The 26,244-nt window shown below is 42.5% G+C and overlaps 1 protein-coding gene across 1 annotated transcript; it reads left to right on the top strand.

The window, feature by feature from the left end:
- Positions 1 to 151: 151 nt before the first annotated feature.
- On the top strand, positions 152 to 26,066 carry LOC149282155 (protein Hook homolog 1-like). Its single transcript, XM_089498563.1, has 22 exons — positions 152 to 196; positions 4,905 to 4,990; positions 5,391 to 5,463; positions 6,239 to 6,289; positions 8,465 to 8,597; positions 9,051 to 9,118; positions 10,890 to 10,952; positions 12,615 to 12,698; positions 17,947 to 18,110; positions 18,640 to 18,780; positions 19,416 to 19,617; positions 20,149 to 20,259; positions 20,473 to 20,560; positions 20,801 to 20,861; positions 21,290 to 21,430; positions 22,634 to 22,724; positions 23,449 to 23,483; positions 23,566 to 23,648; positions 23,800 to 23,900; positions 25,101 to 25,202; positions 25,427 to 25,495; positions 25,902 to 26,066. The coding sequence occupies exons 1-22, from the start codon at positions 152 to 154 to the stop codon at positions 26,064 to 26,066; spliced, it is 2,157 nt and encodes a 718-aa protein (XP_089354689.1).
- The last annotated feature ends 178 nt before the right edge of the window (positions 26,067 to 26,244 follow it).

Below are 26,244 nucleotides of genomic sequence, written 5' to 3' on the forward strand. Positions count from 1 at the left end.
CTTGAGAAAAAGACACCTTACGTCAAAACCAGGACGTGAATTGTGTGGGCTCCTTTTGTCACCTCCCTCCTTCCTTGTTCCCAGGTAAGGTCAAGGGGACCGAGCTGACGGAGGAGGCGGAAAAGGAAGATCGACAATTCCCCAGGAAGACATGGCCGGCAAGGAGAGCGAGCTGTGCGACAGCCTCATACTCTGGGTGAGCGGGGTTCTGGCTGGGGAGCTGAGGGCTGCTGATGACGTCACACGGGGGGCAACCTGGGATGTATAGAGACACCTGTATGGGGTAATAGGGCCGGGATCAGCACCAAGGGCAGGGCTTTATGTCCCAAAGTGGGGAGTTAAAAAGAGGAAGCCTAAAATCTTGGGTATCACACGCACATGTATGTTATTTATACACATGTAATATGTGCCTCTTTCTGTCTTAAAGAAGGGGAACATATGAGTATTTTACGTGACATTTTATTTACTCATTTATTTATTTAACTAGAGTTTTCCCCGCATTTACTAAAGCCCCGGTTTCATCGGAGGTAACCGTAAAAAAATAATAAAAAAAAAACGTGTATAATTCCCACGCTAAATTTTAGGGGCCATTTTACAATTACCTGTAATTTTTCACTTCTCCGCATCCTTAAAAAAAAGAAGGGTCCATCTAGTCTGCCCGTTTCTCCTGCTGTAAAGACTCAAACCTTAATCAGTCGTTGGTCTCGTCTTAGATTCAGGAGCCATATGCCTATCCCATGCATGTTTAATACCCTCACTGTATTACCCTCTACCACCTCTGCTGGGAGCCTGTCCCACTTATCTACCACTCTCTTAGTAAAGTAAAACCTCTTAATTACATTACATCTAAGCCGCTGACTCTTAGTCTGATGGTAACTTTCAGATTATACATTTTTGAAACTTTACAAATATTTTTGAAACCGTAAACATCCCTTTTTTTGGTCGTAATAGATGCATTTTCTGGTTTCATTCATTATTGACGTCACATCTTTTAATAGATGAATAGTCCGTTATTCACTGGAGCTTCAGAAATGTAATTGATTATTATTATATATATATAAAATATATAAAATATATACATAAACATAACAAAGATACATATTTTTATCCGGGCAACACAAACTAAAAAAAATAAAATTGACATTTTAAGATATTTAAAATAATGCACAGATTCCAACTTTTTTGTAAAGCAATATACTAATGTTGCCACAATTTTATTTTTTTTCCGTAACACTGTAAATAATAATAATAAAAAAAAATAATCATAATAATAAAATGAATATGAATAAATTATAATCTCTCTAAAACAGTTAAAATGTGCTTCCCAAATATTGTTGACACATCCCATTCTTGGTAATCTCTATTTGTATTTGGCATTTATTTTAAGCACAAAATATGTTATTTTGCCAAACTGAACTATGGCGTCAAAGGACCCTGGTACTAAGGTTTTTTTTTAAAAGCGGTGTTATTGCTATAGCGACCAAAAGAATGCGCATCCAGATTAGACAATTACATTGTTGCATTTTTATACAGAATCTCCCATGTTTAAAATTTTTTTGCCATGTGATCTAGGAATTAAAAATAATAATAATACTTAATAATAATATTTGTTAAATATGTTATATTTTTTAGACAATAAAATGTGCAATTTTTGTTAAAGTTTAAACAGAAGTACTTTCATTAAATCTGGCGTAGAACGTTTACAATATTTCCCTTATTCCGGACATTGAACATTCTAGATGAGTACAAAATAATATGTTACTAAATTAAGTCTTATATCTGATGTTTTTGTTAAATGTTAGTTGTTTGCAAAAGTAAAAGTAAGGCTAAAAATCTTTTTATATATAATTTTAATTCTATTATAATTATTAAATTATAATTTAATTTAATTTTAATAATAAAATAACAACTACATTTTTATAACAGTTACAGTTTTATTATGTCAAAAATCTTGTGTCCTTAATCATGCCATATATATATATATATATTAATTTTTTTTTTTATTTCTGTTGTTTTAATCAAATTATATCAACTCATTATATACATGTTTTGCGTAAAAAGCCACTTGACTCCACCTCTTTGTTTAATTGTACATTAACCAGTTCATCACCACGGGGTTCGTTCCTAAACTGGACCGATACTGGGAGGGTGGGTAGATACATGGAAATAATGGGTCTTTAGTGGAAGGTGTCATTGTCTATTGGTGATATAGATTCACAAAAGCTTCTGAGACCTCAGAGGTCTTTTCTTCAGATGGGATGACAGTAATCAGTAATGTGGGTCAATCGTTAACAGCTGAATCGTGGTCAATATGGTGTCTGAAGGGCCAGTCTAGTTTTTCTTACGAAAGTTGGACCTTCATACCCTATACATTCAAGAGGAGGGCTTCCATGTACGCAGATAAAGCAGCTGCTTAGGGCCCCTATTGGTCTAAGGCCCCCCCATGGAAGAGGCGAGGTACAGATTCCTTTAAACATCTATCACTATAGTGTACCCCATGATTCCTTTGTTTTCATCAATTGCACTTTTCACTTGATCCCCCCCACCGGTATACATTCAAGTCACTCTTGATTGAATCATCCTTTAATGGCGCCTACTCCCAGCGAGGGAGGAAAGCCTCATAACAAATAAATCATACATGAAAGGCTCTGTGCGCCAGCCGCCAGCTAATAATCCCGTCCTTCCTAATATTGATGACAAAGCTGTGATGGACCCCAGGGATGAAAACCCTAGAAGTACTTTGTGCGCTTAAATAACTCATTTATGAGAATGTGACATCATTATATCATAAAACCCGTCATCAGGAAGATTTAGCATTTTTATGGCAGGGTCCACCACGGGTAAGTATGACAGGTTATGTACACATTTCGCTAATAAACTCAATAGCTTGTGTACACACACACTTTAAAATATTGTGTGCAATATATTACAATTTTTACCTCCTTTTTTATGTAATAATATTATTTAGGAAGCGGCAGGGCCCTCTTGACTTAATGTATTGTTTAATAATAACGTGGGGCATTATTATGGCCATCCTGACTTGTAAATGTTGGATCGTGGCATGTTCATACCTGGGAACTCTCAGGGGTTAACCCAGAAAGTCTCAGGGTTTTTTGCCCTATCGCAGGCTCCCCGGGGGAAATCTCAGGGTCACGCAGTAATTGGCTAACTCATTCATACTCTTCATTGATCTGATGATATTGAAGGCTCCTAATTAGTGATTTTGTTTCCAGTAAGTTAAGGTTGATATCCCTGCTTGAATGCAGGTGACTCCAACAAGTCAAAGTTCTGACGAGGACCGGCCTAAGAGCCATTTGGGCGATGCATTTGGCGAGTGGCTACATAGAATCTTCACGATGGGCTATGAAAGGGTTAATATTTAAAGAGCCTCGGGGTCTTTACAACATGTACGATGGTGATGCTGTCGTGTGTAAAGTGGTTTTTTTTTTTTACGTCTTTATAAAGTTAGAAGACTTTGAACGCATTTAATGCGAGCGCCCGACCTGCAGATCCTGTTTGAACGGGGTGTGTTCAGGATCAGAATAGTAATGAATTTTGGAAAAGACGTCTGTAACCGCGCCGGGTCCTTCCGACGTGAAATGAAATTCATGAAATGTTTCTCATAGCTTTACCTCCTCGCGCTTTCATTTTGGTGAATTTAGGACATTGCGCAATAGTTATAGACAATGATGAAAACGCGGCTGTTTGACATGTTACGGCAGGCGGCTTTTGCTCATAAAAGGCTGACGTGTCTAATATAATGCTAATCATTGGCCGGTTCTGAAGAACAATAGCTGTGGATGAGGCCATCCATGTCTGAAGTTATTGTGGGTTAATATTGGGTGTTTCTCTTTTAAAATGACTATAATTGTGTTAGCATACCTCCCAACTGTCTCGGTTTTCACGCAGCTGATTTTTAGTAGCTGTTCTCCCCTGATCAGCACAGGGAGCTGTAAAATCCATGGAGGTCTGTGCTTTTATCTGATGTGGCCACCTTGCCACGCTCTGAAGCCGAGTGCCATGAGTTGGCTCTTTGGATAAGCTGGGTGGGTGGCCATGCCTCCGGCTCCACTCACCGCCATTGTTGCCCCTGCCTTATGCCACACCGCCCAGCACAGGTGTCCGAATTTGGGCTCCTGAACATTGGAGAGGGTATAGGTTAGCTTCAGCAGCGGAACTGGGAAGTCACCATTAGAAGACATGGGGCATTCGCCAATGGAAGGCGCAACACGGGTAGAGTTTGGGGTTTAGAAGGATGGTGAGTACTACAGGTTCGTTCTCACCGATTGAACGTTGTCTTCTCCAAATAGTCAATTGCAAGACTAAATAAATGTCCCTAACAGCCGAAGTATGTGAGCACCAAAGCGCATGATACGTTTAGCGACCTATAATAAAGCGGCACGTCGGCAATGAAAGCCATGCAAGCAAAGGAACGTTTGGAAGGCTGGAGCATCGTGGAATCGTAGATGAGCGTCAGGCTGTCGGACACAATCCATGTGACTCTGAATGAGACTTTTTTGTCACTTGTCTCCACCTCGAGCTCCTTCCTTTCCGAAGAGTCGGGTCCGCGTTTAAAAGCCGCGAGACCATGGGCAGAGCCGTGGAGTTTACACATACATTGATTTTCGTTCTCCCTGCAAAACTCAAACTTTTAATCAAATTTAAACTAGAATGGAATTCTATAGATTTAACCTTTAAAACCCTGTAGAAATAGTAATTCACAATCAATTTTTTTTAAAATAAAATATATATATATATAACCTTCCAAAATATAACTTTCCAAACTGTTCCAAAATCCCTTTCTATTATCGTCTTGTTGCGGGGCATGCAAATAGTAAATGGCACGCGCTGTATGATCTGTCTCACCTTTGTGTCTAACGTGTCCCTTTCCTCTCCTGTGACAGCTGCAGACATTCGACACGGCAGCTCCTTGTAAGACTATCCAAGACCTCTCCAGCGGCGTCACCATGGCACAAATACTCCACGAAATGTAAGTAAAATGTTGATTTGGGTTACGGACGGGCGCTATATGGTTGTTGCAATTCGTCAACATCAGATTCCCCCCCATCCGCTGTACAGAGCCACAGAATAGGATGCTTGCAAAAGCAACACCACAAACATTTAAAGGGACCACGCAGCTATCATATGCAAGTGCATACAATGGCAGACGCGTCCCTTTAAAATCAAGTGTCTAATTTATATGCAGGGTAGACGGGGCTGAATGATTCTATGTTTCTATATTACCCCAAATATATAAAATAGGATTTTTCGAAAAATTCCCTTAAGCACGCATAAAATCAGTATTTAGGCAACAAGGACCCAGCCGTGGATGGAAATTATAAATGTATGAAAATGAAAACTAAATAAGAGGTCTTTTTGTCCCGATGCAGAGACAGGGCGTGGTTTGATGAGACCTGGTTAACCCGCATTAAAGACGACGTTAAGGACAATAAAAGGATAAAGGTATCCCAATTTTATTTTTTATTATTTTTATTTTATTACTCATGATGAACAAAAGCTGTTGCTTTCCACTCGCTCAGCATAAATGTGTGCAAATTAAAGTTTTGTCTTGATGGGAGTTGTATCCCGACTGTCAAAATGTGCCTGTGTGGTTGAGAGTGATAGGAGCAAAAGTCCCACAGAAGTTGGGCGATACAGAATGAAGTCTTTCAGAATTTAACTACAAAAAAGCACAGTTTGTTCAAAAATGACAGCTTTCGGTTGGTAATTAGTCATTTCTACCCCCAACATAATTTTTTTTAACCCTACATAATGGTGGTGCTTACCGAGTCAATGAATTAATATGTATTTGAAACCAACCTAATGCTTATTATCTTGAGATCAGCCATCTTTACTCCCTGTTCCAAGGATCTGCATGATTTTTCCTCCCCATGAAGTCATCTCTCCCCAAAACATATATAGACTCAACAACAAGCACCGGGCGATAGCAGATTTAATAATAGAATTCCCGTCCAGCTTCGGGGATCGCTGCCAAAGAGTATTGCGTAACCTTTACAGGTAGAGCTTGGCCAGGTGGCGCGCGGCACGTCGGAGACACTGAACGGGCAAATATACAGAAAATAGTCAATTCTAAAATAGCCATTTCTGAAAACATAAATATGGCAAAAAAAAAAGAATCCCCTAGATCTGCGCCATAACACGTCATGCTTTATTAGGACTTGGCAAAAAATAAATAAATTCATACATTAAATCAGATATTTTTCTTTATTTTGTTCAGATCAATAACCTGAAGAAGATTTTGCAGGGAATCGTCGATTATTACCGCGAGGTAAAAGTAAATCTATCGTCTGTCTTGTAATCTTACGTTTTTATGTATATATATATATACAGAGCCGGCCTTAGGTGTTCTGGCGCCCTGTGCGGACTACTCCTCTGGCGCCCCCCCATCCCAAAAAAAGAAAGGAATAAAAACTTGTAACAAAACTTGTAACAAAACCCCAATCACTATATACTACGCCAAACATTGATGTGGTGTAGGCCTACCACTTCATTGTCTGGCTTAGTAGTAGGGATGCACCGAAACGAATTCTGGACTGAAACCGAAAGTGCAGCATTTACCTGGCCAAAACCGAATATGACCCCCCCACCCCATAAAAAAATCTAACACTTTTATTTAAAGTAAGTAACACACCAAAATAGGACAAAACAATTAAATAATATAATATATATATATATATATATATATATATATATATATATATATATATATATGATTAACAGCAATCACATTCCTATCATGCCCAGGCATACCCAGATTCCAGGATTTACTCGCAGACTTGGCATGATAGGAGTATGATTGCCCTATCTACCCCTTCTCACTCTCTTCTGCCCTATCTACCCCTTCTCACTCCCTTCTCCCTATCTACCCCCTTTCCCCTGTCTCACTCCCTTCTCCCTATCTACCCCCTCCTAACTACCTACCCTTTCCCTCTTTGAAGTTCACTTACCTTTTAGGAGTCCTGCAGTGGGGGTGCAAGGCCTCTGCCTCCCAGCTCTGTATGGAACAGTATAGAGTTATGGGAGTTATGATGTACTTTTAGAGCATAATTAGATCATGAAAAAGACATTGGAAATGGTACAGCATAACACCCATCACTCTCACACACTTACCAATCCACACATATACCAATCCACACGCATACCAATCCACACGTATACCAATCCACACGTATACCAATCCACACGTATACCAATCCACACATATACACTAATCCACACATATATACCAATCCACACACATACCAATCCACACGTATACCAATCCACACATATATACCAATCCACACACATATATACCAATCCACACACATATATACCAATCCACACACATATACACTAATCCACACATATATACCAATCCACACATATATACCAATCCACTCTCACTGAATGCTTTCCTACCTTTCCTCTTTTCTCCTTACAGCTCCTTTTCCTCAGTTCTTCTGTCTTCTTCCGGGTCAGAGGGCACGGACAGCGGTGGGCGCGGCTTCAGTGTTGTGCGCCGGGATCTGACAACAAACCCCGGCGCACAGCAACTGTTGCCGCGCGGATCACAAGGGAGCGATATCGGAGGTCTTTAATAGACCTCCGGCTCCCTTGAGTGATTGAGGGAGATCCTTGAACCGGATTAAAATCACTCAAGGGAGCCGGAGGTCTGTTAAAGACCTCCGATACCGCTCCCTTGCGAGCCTGCTCCTCCAGCGGCGGACATTACTGTCCGTCTCTGGAGGGGTGCCCCCCTGATGAGCGGCACCCGGTGCGGACCGCCCCCCCCGCTAGGTACGCTGCTGGCGGCAGTGGTACGCTACGGTGGCGGCGGACTCCGCGGCGGCTGCAGACCCCGCCGCGGCGTCGGACCGCGCGGCGGCGGCGGACCGCGCGGCGGCGGACCCCGCAGCGGCGGCGCCCCCTGGAGTGTGGCGCCCTGTGCGGTCGCACAGGTCGCACACCCCAAAGGCCGGCCCTGTATATATATATGGGATCTCGTCATACAGCGGCTCCTCTATTCCCATGTCACAGCTCGGTTTACACGCGTGTTGTATGTCTTTGCATCATCCAGGCTTTATGTGCTCGTGGCTGTAACCTTCAGAACGGCGCGATATGGAGTTGGAGTTTATCTGTGTATTATAGTGTGCGTGTGAGTGAGTGTGTGCTCATGAATGTAAGTGTATGTTTGCTTGGTGTGTGAGTCCACTCCATGTTTACTCTTGTATCTTTGGGATCACATCTACAATGGTCATATTTTTGGACTTCCAAATATTGCTTTTGGCTTTTTTTATACTAATTTTGTTCTAAAAAGATTGGCTTGCACATAAAGTAATTGTCGGATAGAAATGCGCCTATCAGTAGATCTTAGAACATTCCGTGTAGAATTCTTACATCAACATAAAGTCGTAAAACCAGTAGGTGAACTGTCTTGTTTTTTGTTTTTTTAATTCCTCAGTTTCTAGATCAGAACATTTCGGAATATCTGCTTCCCGATCTGAGTCAAATAGCAGAGCGTTCGGATCCTACAGAGATGGGACGCCTGCTCCAGCTCGTTCTAGGCTGCGCTATTAACTGCGAAAAGAAACAAGGTAACCCGTGTTCTGGTTCATGGCGTCTTACCCCCTCCGCAAGTAAAAAAAATCTGCAAGCGGAATCACAAGCTCATGTATGAACGTACCCATACACCCTAACTTCTACCCCCAGTGAATCGCGATGCCAGGGGCAGAGCTTGGGAGGTCGAGTGTCACTCACACTGGCAGTCGGGATCTCAGGCTACTACAGGGAGGGTATTAAACATGCATGGGATAAGCATATGGCTCCTGAATCTAAGACGAGACCAACCAAATTAAGGTTTAAGTGTTTACAGCAGGAGAAACGGGCAGACGGTCGACTCGATTGGCCGGCAGATTCTGCTTCTGTGTTGTAAAACCTAATTTCTCTCCTTAAAGGTTGAACCGAAATAACTTTACTTTTTAACTTAAAGTTAAGCGTCTTTATTACGTGGCTCTTGTTCTAATATGAACCACATTATTGTATTACAGAGCACATTCAGACAATAATGACGCTGGAGGAGTCAGTGCAGCACGTCGTAATGACCGCTATTCAGGAGGTAAGAATTATCTTAACGCCGTTTAGGAGATAAGCCGCGCAGATATTCCGTCTCTCGTCGGTTTACGTATAGTTTGCTGGTCTGAATTTTTTGAACCCTTGTTCCGTTAATTATCTCTTATCCCACACACTCCCTTTTTTCTTACTCAACCCAAATTTTCTGTGCTGTTAACAGGAACAGTACAAAGTTTAATATGTATGATGTAATATGGTGACATCATACCAAATTATGCCCCTTCTGCCCCTTCTCACTGCCTCCCCCTCTGCCCCTTCTCACTGCCCCCCCTCTGCCCCTTCTCACTGCCCCTACTCCCTCTCCTTACTTACCTCGTTGCCGGAGTCCTGAGCTGGGAGCGGGAGGTGTCAGTCTTCCCGATCTCCCGCGGTGCGCGCTTCACAGCTGAGCGCCAGAATAATTCCGCCGTTCAGCATGAAACGCCGGCACCGCAACGGAGTCACGGAGAGTGAGGGGCGCCAAGCGGTCGCTGAAAACTTCACGAGCGACCACTCGGCGCCCTTGCCCGGGACTTAAATTGAAACATCGTTTTTTTTGTTTGTTTTAACTTTATTTAACATCCTCCATGTTAAATAAAGTTAAAACAACTTTATTTAATATGGAGGATGTTAAATAAAGTTAAAAAAAAACCCGATGCTTTAATTTAAGTCCCGGGCAGGCGCCCCTGTTGCCATGGCGCCCTGTGCGGCTGCACAGGTCGCACACCCCTAAGGCCGGCCCTGGTCATTGGAGTGATAAAGGGCCATTGGAACACAGGAGTGATGGGAGTGATAAAGGGCCTCTGTACGCCTATAAAGAGATTCTATTAAAATCAGCTACAATAGTCATTTACAACATTAACCCCATATGAGGTGGATTTCTGACCCATTTCATGTTATTTTAATGGACAGATTTTGTTTTTCTTTAAAAAAAAGGAAAATTTCCCCCAACTTTTGAACGGTAGTGTAGGTTGGCATTTAGCTAATTTTGTCCCAATAAACTCCCTTTTATCTGCAGACCTGGAGCCGCCGTTGCTGTCAGTCATGTGATATTTTGGGTGACTTTCCCGGCTCAAACACCACACTGAGCTGATGCTTTATGGCGATGCTAATGAAGTCCGTTCCTCCATAGACTTTCATTTGTCAGAGTGTCCAGTTGGGTGATTAAAGCTGAGCCATTCTATTATACCCCAAAGGCACTAAATAAGGAGTCGGGCTGTTTAGTAGATCGGGGATCAGATAACGGAGCGAGAATCACACAAACGGCTGATATGCAGCTGCCTGAAAACATTATAATATGGGGCAAAAAACTACAACTGGTTGGAAAAAAAAAAACTAGTTCAGAAAAACATACAATAATTATGAAAATTTTCATCTGATACTAGTGACAAAAAATTGTTGGCAGTTTCCTTTTAAAGGGTGTCTGGACTTTCAGTTAATGGTGGTATACATCAGTGTAGTGCAGAAATTATATTAAATCTTCTGTGTCCGTAGGCCTGACGGTCGCCATTTTATTCTACCTAATTTTACACCGCTGTGGAGTATGATAATGCTAAACACATCAATAAATAATACTGATAATTTATTCCCCAACAAGCTCTACAGCTCAGCTTCCTAATATGCCTGTAAAACACGTCGCGTGTCCTGTGCAGATAACGCACTGACATGAAAGGGAAGCTGCTGCGGGAAAAGCTTACGCTCCATAAACCTCCGCGAAACGGATTTCATTACGCCTTGGAATGTAATATTTATATAGCTTTCTGGAATGTGTTTTACAGCTGATGAGTAAAGACCCCGTGGACTCCCCCTCTCTGGACTTATCTGGGGATCTGGAACACCAGGTACGCACTCTAATGTCACGGTTAACCCTTTTCATGCCACGTCGGACAGAAGCTCACCCTTAACCAGCGAAGTATGGAAAAGCGCTTTCTGCAAAGATGCTTTTTTTTCCCTCTTTTAATCGCTGAGTAAAAAAAGATAAGCTGTGAGATTTGTTTGGAAAAGGTGTGTTACATCACAGATACCCCCTCCCCCCAGTCAGGGTTATTTTTAACCCTTAACTCTACTTTTTCTTACTTTTTTTTTGTATTGTAGAGATTAACCGTCCCTTTAAGAAGAGACATTTTTGTTTAAAAAAGATACTATCTCTGTAAAAAGAGCCAGTGCTGGAGCTGAATGTCCGTGAGAATCCCCCCATGCATATCTGTAAGGGGGAGGCCATCATAATTTAAAGGGACCCCCCAGCTACCGTTTGCATATGATGGCTGGAGTGTCCGTATAACTGCGTGCATGATGTCACTCCTATGATGTTTATATTACCACCTCTCCCTGTCTCTCCCACACCCAGATTTAATCCACTTCACCTTCCCAAATATACACATCAGTCACGGTAACAACACGCGGGGCTCATCATACCCGGTTATTTGGTGTCAGTTACAGTAATTTATTAGTCCTTTTATTGTATCGGGTGAAGCTGTTGGCAAAGAGTATAACACGGCCTCCATAACTCATCCTGATGAAACGCTACGCTCTACCCCTTGGTTGACAAACAGGGAGAAGCGTGTTAATGTGTTTTATATTATATAATAATAATATAATAATAATAGCAGGGTATGGGAATTACAGTTATTATTATCACTATTCTTTATTTTTTATGTATTAGGTGATAACATATTCCACTCGGCCAGTGAGCTTACGATCTAGCCTTATGGCACTTTCATACAAAGTGGGTGGGTCTCCGAGGGCTTTTGTCCCTACAGAATAGGGGGATGCTGCAGACCCCACTATATGAATTTGCCCCTTTCCATCCACCCCAGCTAAATGCTGCGCAGGAGATTAGGGGGGGGTCTGTGCATTTGTGGTAAGTGCTCCTATTGGTTGGTTTCAAAAAGAGCACTTTCCTGCCACTGATTGGCTGCTTCTTGCAACCAATCGGTGGCTAGAATTGTCAGACGTTGGAGGAGGAGGACAGCTGCTGCAGCAGAGCTGCATCTTCCATAGAAAATGCTTTATTGTTTCCTTTTTAAAGAATGCATATTAAAGTACTCACAGAGGGTATGGGTTACTTTAATTTACATTCTTCTGTTGTCTTTTTTTAGGGGGGCGAGAGAACTCGTATAATTATTGTGCCACATTGTAAGTAGCACCTTTGCCCCCTGGACAGCGGGGGGGGGGTTTATTATTTAAATCCGGGGATAGTTGTGGCTGGATTCCATTACCTTAGATACATTTTGCCCCTGATAGCTACTCTCACATAGACTGCAACAGAAGAAAAAAAAAACGAGATAAAGAAATGATACAATTTATCTAACGTAACAGAATCCGGACCTTTTCCCCGATTTCTGGACAAATACAATGAAAAAAATCTAATCCAAAAAATCCTGCAAAAATTAAAAAAAACAACAAAAACAACAAAACACAGAATCACCGAGAGGGTATAATGATAGAAACTTTTCTTTATTGAAATTGCGGCTGTAATAATTTTGCTTTTTTATGTATTTTAGCTGAAAAGAACCCATGAACTTCTTCAGGAAGCGCAGGCAGAGAAAGAAGAGCTAAAACTCCGATGCCAAGAACTAGATTTACAGGTAAGAAAAGAAGATCTATTGAGAAAGATCTATTGGGGGGGGATTTATAAAGTGTATAAAGATGTATAAAGTGGATATAGAGACAAAAGGTGATCATTGTTGACCTTATTTGCATGCGCCTACCCAGAATCCCTTGTGGTTGTGGCAGCACCATGAGATTTCCGAGGGAAAAACAGGCCTTCTGGCTTATCTGGTGTCTGTAGATGAGTGATTAATAATACTTCTACTACCCCGGGGATTTATAAAGGCGCCATTAAAGCGGCCGCATCCTATTCTTATCTGCCATTGGCTTGTGCTACCTTTTTAATTGACCCAATGGAATAAAAGTGCGCTCGGTGCCATCGCCAGTGCCAGACGCCTCTTAAACATTCAGAATGTATGATCGATTTTAAATATGAATATTTAGTTCCATATATAATGCCTGTGAAACATACCTCCCAAGTGTCCCTGCTTAGTTAAGCTAGTCCCTCTTTAGTGCACGAATCCCTGTGCCCTCCTCCCCCAGCCAATTGCCTCCCCTGATGCCCCTCTTTTCTAAGAGGTCAGAATGTTTGCTGGGTATGAGGGGATCGCAGGGTTCTACAGCCCTAAAAGCCCCGATAATGTGTATGTGAATTGGGTAAATAAAATAAGTCTTCTAATTTATTCTTACATTTATGAGAATAATCCGTAAATTGTTTCAGTGATCAGATATTTGAGCTAGAATGCATCCTAATGAAAAATTTCAGGCAAATGTTTCCTTACAAAGCATATAAGTAAAATATGGTATAGTATCAATAATGTGATATTATATACTTTTCATAAATATATAATATAAAGGGCCACTGGGACACAGGAGTGATGGGAGTGATAAAGGGCCATTGGAACACAGGAGTGATGGGAGTGATAAAGGGCCATTGGAACACAGGAGTGATGGGAGTGATAAAGGGTCATTGGAACACAGGAGTGATGGGAGTGATAAAGGGTCATTGGAACACAGGAGTGATGGGAGTGATAAAGGGTCTCTGTACGCCTATGAAGAGATTCCATTAAAAATCAGCTGTTTCCAGTACAATAGTCATTTACAACATTAACCCCCACTGCGCTGGATTTCTAATTCAGTATATGTCCAGTATTTTAGTGGAAAAAAATAGCTCTTCTTTCAAAAACAAGGAAATGTCTAGGTGACCCCAAACTTTGAACAATGGTGTGTATATATACATATATACGGTATATAAATTCCCTACTGTTGATATTTTAAAAGTCATACACATTGTGGCCCTGGAATCATGGCTGCTAGTTAATGAGTAATTTTAATCAGACATTAAGATCGCGTGTGCCAATAGCTGTGGCCTTGCTCCCACGTTTAGATCAATCGGTTTGTATTTGCTGCCCTTGAAGTGGGACACGTCCAGATTTATCAGGCCCCTGAAACTCGCACCCCCCCGGTTTATAACCCCATGAGCGGCTCTGTGCTGATACTTTTACAATAAATATACCAAAATGCTAGCTTTAAGGGAATATATATATATATATATATATATATATATATATATATGAACTTGGATATTAAAGGGAACTCCTATGAGGACATAAATTAAGGTTCACTCTTACGTTACTGGTAAGAGGGGTAAATGTCTCCCAACTGTCTCGCTTTGTGCGGGGCCTGATTTTGCCAAAGAAACATTGTTTCCACGATGGAACCTTCAGAAGTTCATCTTCTTCTTGGCCTGGGCAGCATCCCCACCGGGTCCCGGCCATAGGAAATATAAAGCCCTCTGTAGGTATCTTGACAGTCTCTTATAGAAAAAAAAAAGCAGAGACATCACCCAAGCCTCGAAGAAGATGAACTTCAAAGTCTACGCTGAGACTTCTTTTAAATCTGAAATAATTCTTCACCAATTTACTTATAAGGTCTCGGCCATCGGTGATGCTGCACCAGTAAGGTAGGTTATGGTATGATGTAATACGCAACCAGTAACCGCATCAACGTTAACAAGTTGGCGTCTGTCTCTGATCACGTTGGCTTTCACTGCTTTTAATGCGCTCTAAGGCCGTCATATTTAATAACGTTAACGTGTGTCTCCCCCGTGTCCCGTGATCCTTGGCCGGTCTGAGATGTAGGTCATACCTGGGATCTCTCCGGGTTTTTTTCCCGCCCCAGTCGTTGGTCTCGTCTTAGATTGGGGAGCCGTATGCCGATCCCATGCATGTTTTAATCCCCTCACTGTATTAACCAGTTAACCCCTTCTCAGCCGGCCCCCTGGGGTCACTCGCCAGTGTGTTGCTCAACCTATCTGACGTACTCCCAACATCTCGTGGGGGGCCGAGAGATACTCGACAAGCATTTAATTATCTGACCCCCCCCCACTACCCCTTCTTTATGAGTTACCCTCAAATTTAGCTTCTACGCAGGCTGACACAATGTGGCATTTATGCATTTTAATAATTTTACCAGCATACGAGTGTCAAAGCAGGTAGAATGCCTTTTTTTATTATTATTTCCATTTTTAATTGATTTATATTTTTATGAATAGCCCCGATTTTGACACTAGCGGTGTGGCACCCTTTCCGCGCCCTCTGTAATGTGACACGTTCTCTCCGTGGCCGATTTATCTCACCAAACAGATCTTATGCAACCTACATGCGCGTTCAGTTCAGACAGGATCTGGCTGCCCCTCGCTCGCTGTTATCACCTAAAACCTTTCGACTGAATAATCCATTAACGTTATTCACTATTTTCTGTGCAGACGCACGTTACGTCCTATTTCATAAGTATATATTATTTTGTAAATGGAATTAAAGTCTGTGACACGGTAAGTATACAAACAGAGGTTCCTGAAGTGCTGAAATATTATTATTATTATTATTTATTTTATTATTATATTTTATTTATATGGCGTCAACAATTCCCGCAGAGTTTCTTACAGTCTTATCAAAGTGTCTGACAAAACTAGAACCGACCAACTAAGACAAACCGATACCTTAGATAAAGAGGGCCCGGCTCGCAAGAGCTTACAATCTAATATGAGTCTCTGTAAAGGAGCCGTGAAACTTTCTCCTGTTCTATATAGTTGGGTTTATTCACTGAAGCCTGAGTTTGCAGATGAAGATTGGACTCCCTGTCTTTAACCCCTTAAGGACAATAGGCGGTCCCTAAACCCATTGAAAACAATGCATTTTGAGCCCGTACATGTACGGGCTTTGTCATTAAGGGGTTAATATACATTAAGATGATCAATGATCTAAACAGAAAAACTCCTGCTTTGGTAAATAAGACCCTATAATGAGAAAAATATAGAAGGGGAACCTTTATATATTATTAATATTTATAGGTTGAAATTCCATATTTTGAAGCTTTACAATACAATAGTCGTAGATAACAGTCTGCTTGTACATTTTTCTAAAGCATTTCGGGTATTTAATATGATTTTAAAGGGACACACCGGCCCTCGTATAATGCATGTGATGGATAAGAGGTCCCTTTAAATTTGGGGGAGGGGGCATTCTGCAGAATAAATAGTGTTCAGTCTAATGCCATCTAGTGGCCAAAGAATAGAATGACACAAAATAAGGGAAAATCTGTACCAATGGCGTTAAAGGGATGCTCCAGCCATCAAATGATAGTTGAGAGAATGCTGCGGACGGGGGGTCTCTTCAGACCCCTGTGTGCAGGCTGCTGAAGCTTTAAGAATTCAAGCCACGAATGCACAAGGAGAAATCCGATGTGGATCAACTCAGATATTTATACAATTAGTGATTTCACTGTCAGGGGCGTCCAAGTTTTTTCTGCAGTGGGCCACTTCATCAGAATTGTATACGTGCGCGGGCCGCACTCTTTTCTCACTGAGAGAAAATATGGTCTTTAATAAGATATGCAGATTAAAATAAAGTAAATGACACAAAACCTTTACTTTTCCTCTCACTGATATCTGGGCCTAGAAAGTTTTGTGACTACAAATGCAGGATTCTGTATAAGTTAAAATGAAAAAGTTATTTTAGGGATACACCGAAATGAAAATTCTGGACCAAAACCGAAAATTCAGGGTTCACTTAGCCAAAACTGAAAATTACCCCCCCCCACACACACACACTTTTAATAAAAGTAAGTTACACACCAAAATTGTACAAAAAAATTATATATTATGATTGTTAACAGAAATCTCAGGCATACCCAGATTCCAGCATGTACTGGTTGGCTGTACCAGTATTTTTTGTCCAATTTTAGTGTGTAACCACACTTTTATTAAAAAGTAACAGACCACAATTGGATAAAAAAAATCAACAATATGACTTGGCATGATAGGAGTGTGATTGCTAACAGCAAACACACTCTTTTTATACCCAGGCAACCAGTAAATGCTGGAACCTAGGCATGATGGGACTGTGATTGCTGTTAGCAGATTGCTGTTAGCTGTTAGCAATCACACTCCTATCATGCCAAGTCAGCCAGTACATGCTGGTACAGGGTGGCTGTAAGTGCAGACCCCATACTGCTGGCAGCATCAATACACAAGGGGGCAGCTAGCCAGGTTTCAGCATGTACTGGCTGACTTGGCATGATAGGAGTGTGATTGCTAACAGCAATCACAGTCCCATCATGCCTAGGTTCCAGCACTTACACATCCATGCTATCACACACACACACAAATTCATTCATTCACAGATTCATTCCCTCACAGGCGTACTCATTCAAACAACCTCTCCCACTCCCTTACCTGCTCTACAGCTCTCGATGCCGCTCACAGACTTCAGCAGGGGGCGCGGCCTCCCTCGTTCTCCCCACAGAGGAGGCAGGACTGGAGCAGAGAATAGACCCTCCCACAAGTAAGCAGCAGGGCTTGTGATCCTGGCTGCCGATCTCACGCAGGCCGCACCTCGAGGTTACGTGGGCCGCATTTGGCCCGTGGGCCGCATGTTGGACGCCCCTGCACTATGATTAACTTATTTTTCTCTGCATGTTACATATTCAAGGGCGCCTCCTAACCAATAGCTAAAAAGAGATTATTTAACGTCACACAGGAGTGATAAGAAAAGTGATTAAGACTTCAATTGATTGTTGAAATAATATACCATTATTAATAATGCTGTTCTTTTATTGTACCCGGAAAGTGATTATTTTTCCTAAATATTCCAAGTGAAAAATTCCAAATAACTTTCACTTCTTCATATACAAAACAGGGATTCTTAAGACGTATAGGATTGGGTCAGTTTGGGGTTTATGTTTCCTGTACTGTTACCATAAATTAACCATTTAATTGCTGCGTAGGTGGCGGCTCTCCAGGACGAGCGGAACAGCCTGTTGGCAGAAAACGAGCTTCAGAACGAAAAAATAAACCAGTTGGATAACTTTGATGAACCCAGCACGGTGGTGGCAAAGAAGTGCTTTCAGATGCAGATGCAGCTGGAACAGATACAAGAGGAGAATTTTAGGTACCCGACCCTTTAATGGACATCAGATCTGAGCGCCCCGACGCTGTCCCTTCAATTGTTCCTTGATTTGGTATCGGAGCTCGGGATTATTTTTATTGAATGATTTATATAGCGCCATCATATTCCACAGCGCTGTACAATGGGTAAACAGAACATAACAAGTAACATATAACATAACAATTTGACTTACGGTTCAAACGAGCTTACAACTTAGAGGTCTTAATATATATATATACAGTATACATGAATAGGGTTTTGTCCCATCCTTGATCTCCCTCCCTGGTCCGAAATGTAATTTGTGCAATTCCTAGTTATTATTTATTATTATTAATGTATTATTATTTTATTCCTTTTTTTGCTCTTTTTCACATTGTCACTAGTCTCTGCCGTAGAGCAATTCTGCCCCAAATCCGATCTCCTTGCACTCTGTATTAGTAAGCACTGGTATATTTCTCCTCCTTACGTGAGAAATAAAAATAAAAAAACGTGAGAAATAAAAATCCAGTTTTTTTTTTTCCTTTTGTCGCAGACTCGAAGCCGCGAAAGATGATTACCGCGCTCACTGCGAGGAGCTCGAAAAACAGCTGATTGAGACACAAAACAGAAACGACGAGCTGGCCAGTCTCGCAGAAGAATCAAGAGCGCTGAAAGACGAAATCGATATTTTAAGGTATTGGACGGTTCCTTGTGTGCAGATTAATAGTCAGCTCTTCTGCATTGCAAAGGCAACACAGGAACATTCTAGAAGAAAAAGAGCGCTCAACGCACATGGACAGCATACACCTAGCATACGTGTGATTGGCGGCCGATCAGCGTTTAGATTTCTGTAGGTGCTCTTCCAGCTTCATTGGATGTAGGCTGGGGGAAGAAATGAGATAGATGAGTAAAAAATGAATATATGCAGCAACATGTGACTCCAATATACATTAAAATAAGGCTAGAGGGTCCCTTTTGTTAGCAGTGCATTCACCCTCTCGGAAAAGCTGGTAGGTTAAGTCGGTTTGCAACCACCAATCAACTCGTAGCTTGTTGGGTAGTTGCAGTTTCAATGAGCTTCCTTAGCGGCAAGAACTTGGTTGGCATTAGATATAGTTGAAGTCAGGTGTACCTACTTTACGAAGGGCCAGCTTGGGCCTTTTTGTTGGAGAAGCGCGCTGAGGTTGGCCTTTCGTAATGCGCATTGATGCAGGTGAGTGGAAATTCGATAGGAAACTCCTGCTTTTGAGGAATAAAGCCCGAAGACGTTATAACGAGCGTCCTAAAATGCTTGCATCAATGGTGATATTTTTGCCGCTCTTCCCGTAGAGCTGCTGCCGATAAGGCAGCGAAACTGGAATCCACCCTGGACTCGTACCGGAAGAAACTGGAGGATCTCAACGACTTACGCCGGCAAGTGAAATCGCTGGAGGACACCAATCTGATGTACATGCACAACACAGTGAGCCTGGAAGATGAGCTAAAGAAGGCAAACGCTGCTCGGGCGCAGCTGGAAACGTACAAGAGGCAGGTGAGGATCCGCGCCGGGAGCCAATTCTTCGGGGGCCTTCGGTGGCTCTGCAGAACATTTCCGTGTGAAACCCTCTGCAGAACCACGTGGCTACTCCCTATTGAGATTGACTCTGATATGACCCAGAAGGGATCAATCCTGAACCCTGCTGGTAGGGAAGAATACATTGTGCCTGTGCTTGCGCAGCTCCAACGAATGAGCCAAAAGACGCGCTATAGCCATCATGGAGAAACTGATGCCTTCACTGAAAGGCAAACAGCCAGGGGGGAAATAAGCCTCCCAAGCACCTTCTCTTGCCTTCCTCACCCCATCTAGCTGGCCCAAGAGGAGGCGATAGTGGCAAGTATAGAATGTGAGTTGGTGGCACGTGGTGTCGCTTTGGGAAACATCTCTACCAATATTTTGCCCGTGTTCTCTGTCTGTGAAGATCCCCCGAGCTGCTGCTGCTTCTTCTGCGTAACGTTTTTCTAGCTCTCGTTTGTTCTCGTTCTATATTCTGATCTCCTCGGGTCTTTTCTGATGTCTCCTAAGGTTCAAGATCTTCATAGCAAGCTTTCCCAGGAATCCAAGCGAGCCGATAACCTGGCCTATGAGCTGAAGAGATTCGAAGAGAAGCAAGAGGCTTTACAGAAGGAGAAAGAGGTAACGTCCGGGTGACCGAGGCCAAGGCCTTTCCCCAAACCGCCGTAAGAAATTCTGTGGTCTGTTTGGGACCAGGCACTCCATGGAGCTGACAAAAAAAAAACATAAAAACTTGCTTAAAAGATCTCAAAATGATCTTGGGTGGGAAATGGTGATATTTTTGTTGACAACCCACCCAAGATCTCCCATTTACTTTTTTCATACTTTCTGTAGAGAATTATAGTACAGCGCGATGCCTTGAAAGAGACCAACGAGGAGCTGAGATGTTCCTTAATGCAACAGGACCAACTTAATCACTCAGGTAGGAGACCCCACTTCATCCCGCTGGAAACTGGGGATAAAAACTACTCACAGCACTCGCGTCGGGTCTTTTTTCAGTAGACGGCTTTTGTTCCGTTAATAGATTCCTTACCTCTTCCATCCGGAGCCATTCCATCGTTGTCTTCTAGTCTAGACAAAGGTTGGGTTTACTGGTAACATCCAGTCCACTGATTTATTCTCCACTACAGGTATTAATCACGTTTTATCTTCGTTGTATTAGGTGAATCCGGCGTGAAAAATACGGACAATCTCGCTGCGGAACTTTTACCCGTAGAATATCGGTAACTAACTATTTTCGGCGCATCATTATGCCTTATTTTAGAGGCGATCTCCTGGTCGCGTGTCAGCTATTAGAGTCCCGGGGGGGGGGGGATGGGTTGCAGCCTTGTCCTATTGTTTCATTATTTATTTAAAGCGTCCAAGCGTTCAAGTTAGTTTGGGTCTGAAGCTTAGCTCAGGTTTAGACCAGGGAACAGGAACTTTAGGGGTTAATGGTATATTAAATGGCATTTATCCATAATCACCCACAAAACATTTTAACGGGTCATTAAATCTGCCCCTGCATGTCAGGTATTATACTGATCATAGGAAAGATACTGAGGTTTGCCCCCCCCATGGTGATAAAAATAATTAAATAGTGGGTTTTTTGCCCAGTATTTTCAATCAAACTTCATTGTTTTTTACGTTTATCTTTCACTTCTTACCGCAGAGAGATGTTTATAAGACTCCAGCATGAAAATAAAATGCTCCGGGTGCAGCAGGATGGCTCGGAAAACGAGCGGATCGCGGATTTGCAGGTTCAGCTGGAAGAAAAGCAGCGTAAGACGAGCGAGCTGGAAACGGAGAACAGGTGAGCCGGGAATCGGCGTTACGCCCTATTAACGGTTTACCGATATTAGGCTAGGTTTCCGCTTGTTTTTTTTTTGCTAAAAACGCCCATAAAAACGCCAGTAGCGCCACCTGGCGTTTTTTTAGTGAAAAAACGCTGCAGCCAGATGTTAGCTGTTCTTCAATAGGAAATCGCAGAATGCCAGATCCACTTGGCGTTTTTCTTTTGGCGTTTTTTAGTCCTCTTTGGCGTTTTTCTGCTTTCTTGGGCTCTGTGGCAGTTTTTCAGAATCGCAGCATGTTGACACTCTGGCGTTTTTTGCAAGGAAATCTTGGCGTTTTTCTCCAATAGAAGTCAATGGGAGAGAAAAAACGCCATGAAAAAGCTATGTGGGTTTATTGCCTTGGCGTTTTTTATGGCGTTTTTTTCCACAGTTACAATGCAGAGGATGGACCCGGTATCTGTGCGTCCTACGAGAAATAGGCGGGAAACAAACAGTTTCACACAAAACAAAGTTCATATTGAATTTTACACCATTTGGAACAAACATCCAATACAAACAAACCAACGGGATCCTGCCTGCCAAAAGCAACAGCAAACAATTTGCACCATCATTTGGGGCCAATCTTCCTCGAGGAGCAGACATTCGGAATAAAGCACGCCTTACAAACCACAGAAAAGAGACAAAAGGGTCCGCCGGGGCGTTTAAGTAGAACTCTACCAAGTAAATGGCATCAGGGGGCAGATACTTGCCATTTATCCGAATCCCTTTCATCTGGGTGAAACTTCTAACTTGTAAAGGCTGGAAAAACTGCCTAAGGTCAAAAAAAGCAATTTCCACAGAAAGGCTAAAACGCCAGAAAAAACTCCAGAAAAAAACGCCAAAACGCAGGAGAATGCAGTGGGAGTTTTCTTGGCGTTTTTCATCCAGAAAATAATGCAGGACAAAAACCCAAGTGGAAACCTAGCCTTAAGATACCAGAAATATTTATTATTAAGCAAAAACACAAAACTGTATAAATTCTGGTACAAAATTCTTTCCTCCGTAGCAACCTTTCTGGGTGGTCCGTGTTGATTTATAGAATAATACCTTTTGTAATTGTAATGGCCGCTAATCTCAGATATTATCACCTGACGGCTTGTGGTTGAAGTCGGTTAGAGCGCACGGAGTGTGCGCAGCATGAATGCTCTCAGGGGTAACGCTCGCTTCTTCCGATCAATCAGATTAAACCTGAACCGCATTGAGGAGCTGCAGCTTCAGATCGCCGACCTGCAGAAGACTTTGCAGAACGAAGGAGAATCCGAGGGCGCCGGAGTGAGTATCCGCACGGAGCGTTAACGTTTATAGCGGGTCTGTAACCTTTCCATATCCTCGCCTCGCTGCTGGCATCCGGATTGCACAATTATTTTTGTTACTTTATTCCATGTATGTGATTCAAACTAATGTTTCTTTGAAACCTCAGACAAAGGATTCTTGGAAAAGGGGGTATTTGGGGCAGAACAAACTAGTTTGTTTAAAGGGACGCTCCATCCATCATATGCAGCTTGAAGCATGCGATAGCGGGGAGTTCTTTAATCTTCATTATGCCCCTTTTGCAAATGCATGGCGGGATTCTGTAGAACCCCCTATATGTATTTGCTGCTTTGCCTCTCCTTGCTTACAGAAGGGGGTCTATAGAGACCACCATGGACATGCGTGGAAGCACTCCCTTGTCACTGATTGGCTGCTTAAAGCAGGCAGTCAGTGGCAAAATCATCAATTCAGATCACAGAGGAAGAGGGTATTTGTAGCTCTGCAGCTTCTCCCTAAATTAAGGGATTTTTTATTTTTAAAGAATACATATTAAAGTGCTGATGAAGTTGCAGGGGGAGAGAAAACGGTCCCTTTAAGAGACCTTCATTTCACGATTAGAAGAAGAAAAAAAAAAAAAAAAGGTTATATTCAACTCTGCTGTGATTTGTACTTTAAGGTGTATTATTTTCATATTCAGATATATCGATGATTTACTCCTAGCTTAATCTGGTTTTATCTGTTTCAGTCCAACATGCTCAAGAAGAAGATTGAAGCCCAAATGTAAGTAACCGTCCTGCAGTAGCGTAATAAGGAGTCCTATTATTCTTGGGAAATGCCGGCAAACGGTCTGTGTTCTTCATAGGGAGAAACTTAAGGAAGTTCATGACGCGATAGAGACCAAAAAGGAACTTCTGGATGATCTGCAGCCGGACGTGAATCAGGACAGTAAGTAGCCCTGGAACTCTTCCGGCTGATATTCAGGTTTCTACGTAAGACATTTAACTAAAAACAAATAAAATGTTTTTGCTTATTTTTTATTTGTAACGTTTGGTTTGGTGCTAATGATAGTAATAAGAGATAACGTTCTTCCTGAAAGCTCAAAAGGTGGAGGAACTTGAGACAGCCCTGCGGAAGAAAGATGAGGACATGAAAGCCATGGAGGAACGCTATAAGATTTACCTGGAGAAAGCACGGAATGTGAGTCTCTCGTACCTGTCTAAAACATCAATACAACCTCGCTTCGTATAGAACCTCACAGAACCTCAATACTTACAGAACCTGTCTCTTCATTGGACCGCACACAGTATAGAACCGGTCTCTTCATAGAACCCCACTCCATACAGAACCTCACTCCATACAAAACCTCACTCGATACTCTTCACAGAACCTCACTCCATACAGAACCTCACTCCATACTCTTCACAGAACCTCACTCCATACTCTTCACAGAACCTCACTTCATACTCTTCGCAGAACCCCACTTCATACAGAACCTCACTCCATACAAAACCTCACTCGATACTCTTCACAGAACCTCACTCCATACAGAACCTCACTCCATACTCTTCACAGAACCTCACTCCATACTCTTCACAGAACCTCACTCCATACAGAACCTCACTCCATACAGAACAGGTCTCTTCACAGAACCTCACTTCATACAGAACCTCACTCCATACAGAACAGGTCTCTTCACAGAACCTCACTCCATACAGAACCTCACTCCATACAGGACCTCACTCCATACTCTTCGCAGAACCCCACTTCATACAGAACCTCACTCCATACAGAACAGGTCTCTTCACAAAACCTCACTCCATACAGAACCTCACTCCATACAGAACCTCACTCCATACAGAACCTCACTCCATACAGAACCTTACTCCATACTCTTCACAGAACCTCACTCCATACAGAACCTCACTCCATACTCTTCACAGAAGCTCACTCCATACAGAACCTCACTCCATACTCTTCGCAGAACCCCACTTCATACAGAACCTCACTCCATACAGAACAGGTCTCTTCACAGAACCTCACTTCATATAGAACGTGGGTCCTCACTGGACCGCACTCAATACAGAACCTGTTTCTTCATAGAACATTTCTACATATAGGACTTAACTCCTCATAGAACCTCACTCCACATTTAACTTCGCTCCCCGTAGAACCTCATTCTATGTAGAATCTGTCTCTTCAGAGAACCTCATTCCGTATAGAACCTCATTCCGTATAGAACCTCTGTGAACCTCGCTGAACATAGAGCTCGGGTTTTATAGGACCTTGAGGCGTGCAGAATCTCCTAAATCTCCACTTTTGCCCCATCGAGGCCGTCATTCGGAATGCTGTTTCTTGCTCCTTTCTGTTCATTGATTTATTTGCGCGTTCTTTCCTCAGGTCATTAAGACGTTGGATCCTAAATTGAACCCGGCCTCGGCTGAGATAATGCAACTAAGAAAGCAGCTTACTGAAAAAGACCAGAAGATATCCCGTTTGGAGGTAAAGATATTATTCTTAACCACGTAGCGTCACGGCAATAATAATAAAAAAAAACCCATTTTAAATGGATCTAGTGATACTGAAATCCAATTAACCCCTCTGCAGTCTTACTTCACTGTATTGAAGGAGCACTGTGCACCTGCCACGTCCCTATAAACATATATCTGCCTTTTTCCTTTTGTTATCTCGCATGACGATGATTTTTTTTTACAATCCGTGGTCAGAGCGAGTGTCAACAAGCAAAGCTGCGGGAATACGAGGAGAAGTTAATAGTCACTGCCTGGTACAATAAGGTAAGTCGACATAGAAGATAAACATCAACTCTACGACCTCTCAGTTCATGAAGATCTCCTGCACCCGAGCAAAAGGGGGGGGATTCGGTGTTAAAGGGGCTGTTCCACCTACTCTACTTGATGCTCATAATTCACAATGTCTCGTCTAAGAGGTGCAATTACTAACGAGATCGTTTCTAGGAGAGCAGACTTCACCATGCGGTGTTTCTGTGTGCCGCTTAGTACTAAATCTCCTGCTACTGATTGGCCGCTTTAAGTAACCAATTACTGCCAGGCATTCACGGGCTGCAGAGGAAGTGGGGGGCTGCAGCTTCCTCCAAATAAAAGTGCTTTTTTTTTTGCATATAAATAGCTTTTTTTGGGGGGTCCCTTTAAGGACTGAAGATAAAATATGTTGTTCTTGCAGAGCATCGAGCACCAAAAACTCGCCATGGAGTCCCGCTTAGCTGGCAGAGGAGGAAAGGATTCTGTGCCGGGATCCGGGGGGAGATCTTTCCTCGCCCAGCAGCGGCACGTCACTAACGCAAGAAGAAACATTTCCGTGACTGTTCATCCTGCGACTCCTAACTAGACGCAGGGATCGCGCATGACCACTAAGTGCACTTCACTTCGACGCAATTCCTCGCATCTTCCGCGCGACGCCATGAGAGAGAGACTGACGCAGACCATCGACAATCCCGCCATTCCTACCCCGCGCCGCACGGGATCGTAAAAAAACACACCATTTGGCTTATTTTTTTTAAAAAGCT

This window comes from Sceloporus occidentalis, unplaced genomic scaffold (assembly GCF_023333645.1).
Source record: "Sceloporus occidentalis isolate IW3139 unplaced genomic scaffold, rSceOcc1.0.p SCAF_122, whole genome shotgun sequence".
In the NCBI taxonomy this organism is placed as follows: Eukaryota; Metazoa; Chordata; class Lepidosauria; order Squamata; family Phrynosomatidae; genus Sceloporus; species Sceloporus occidentalis.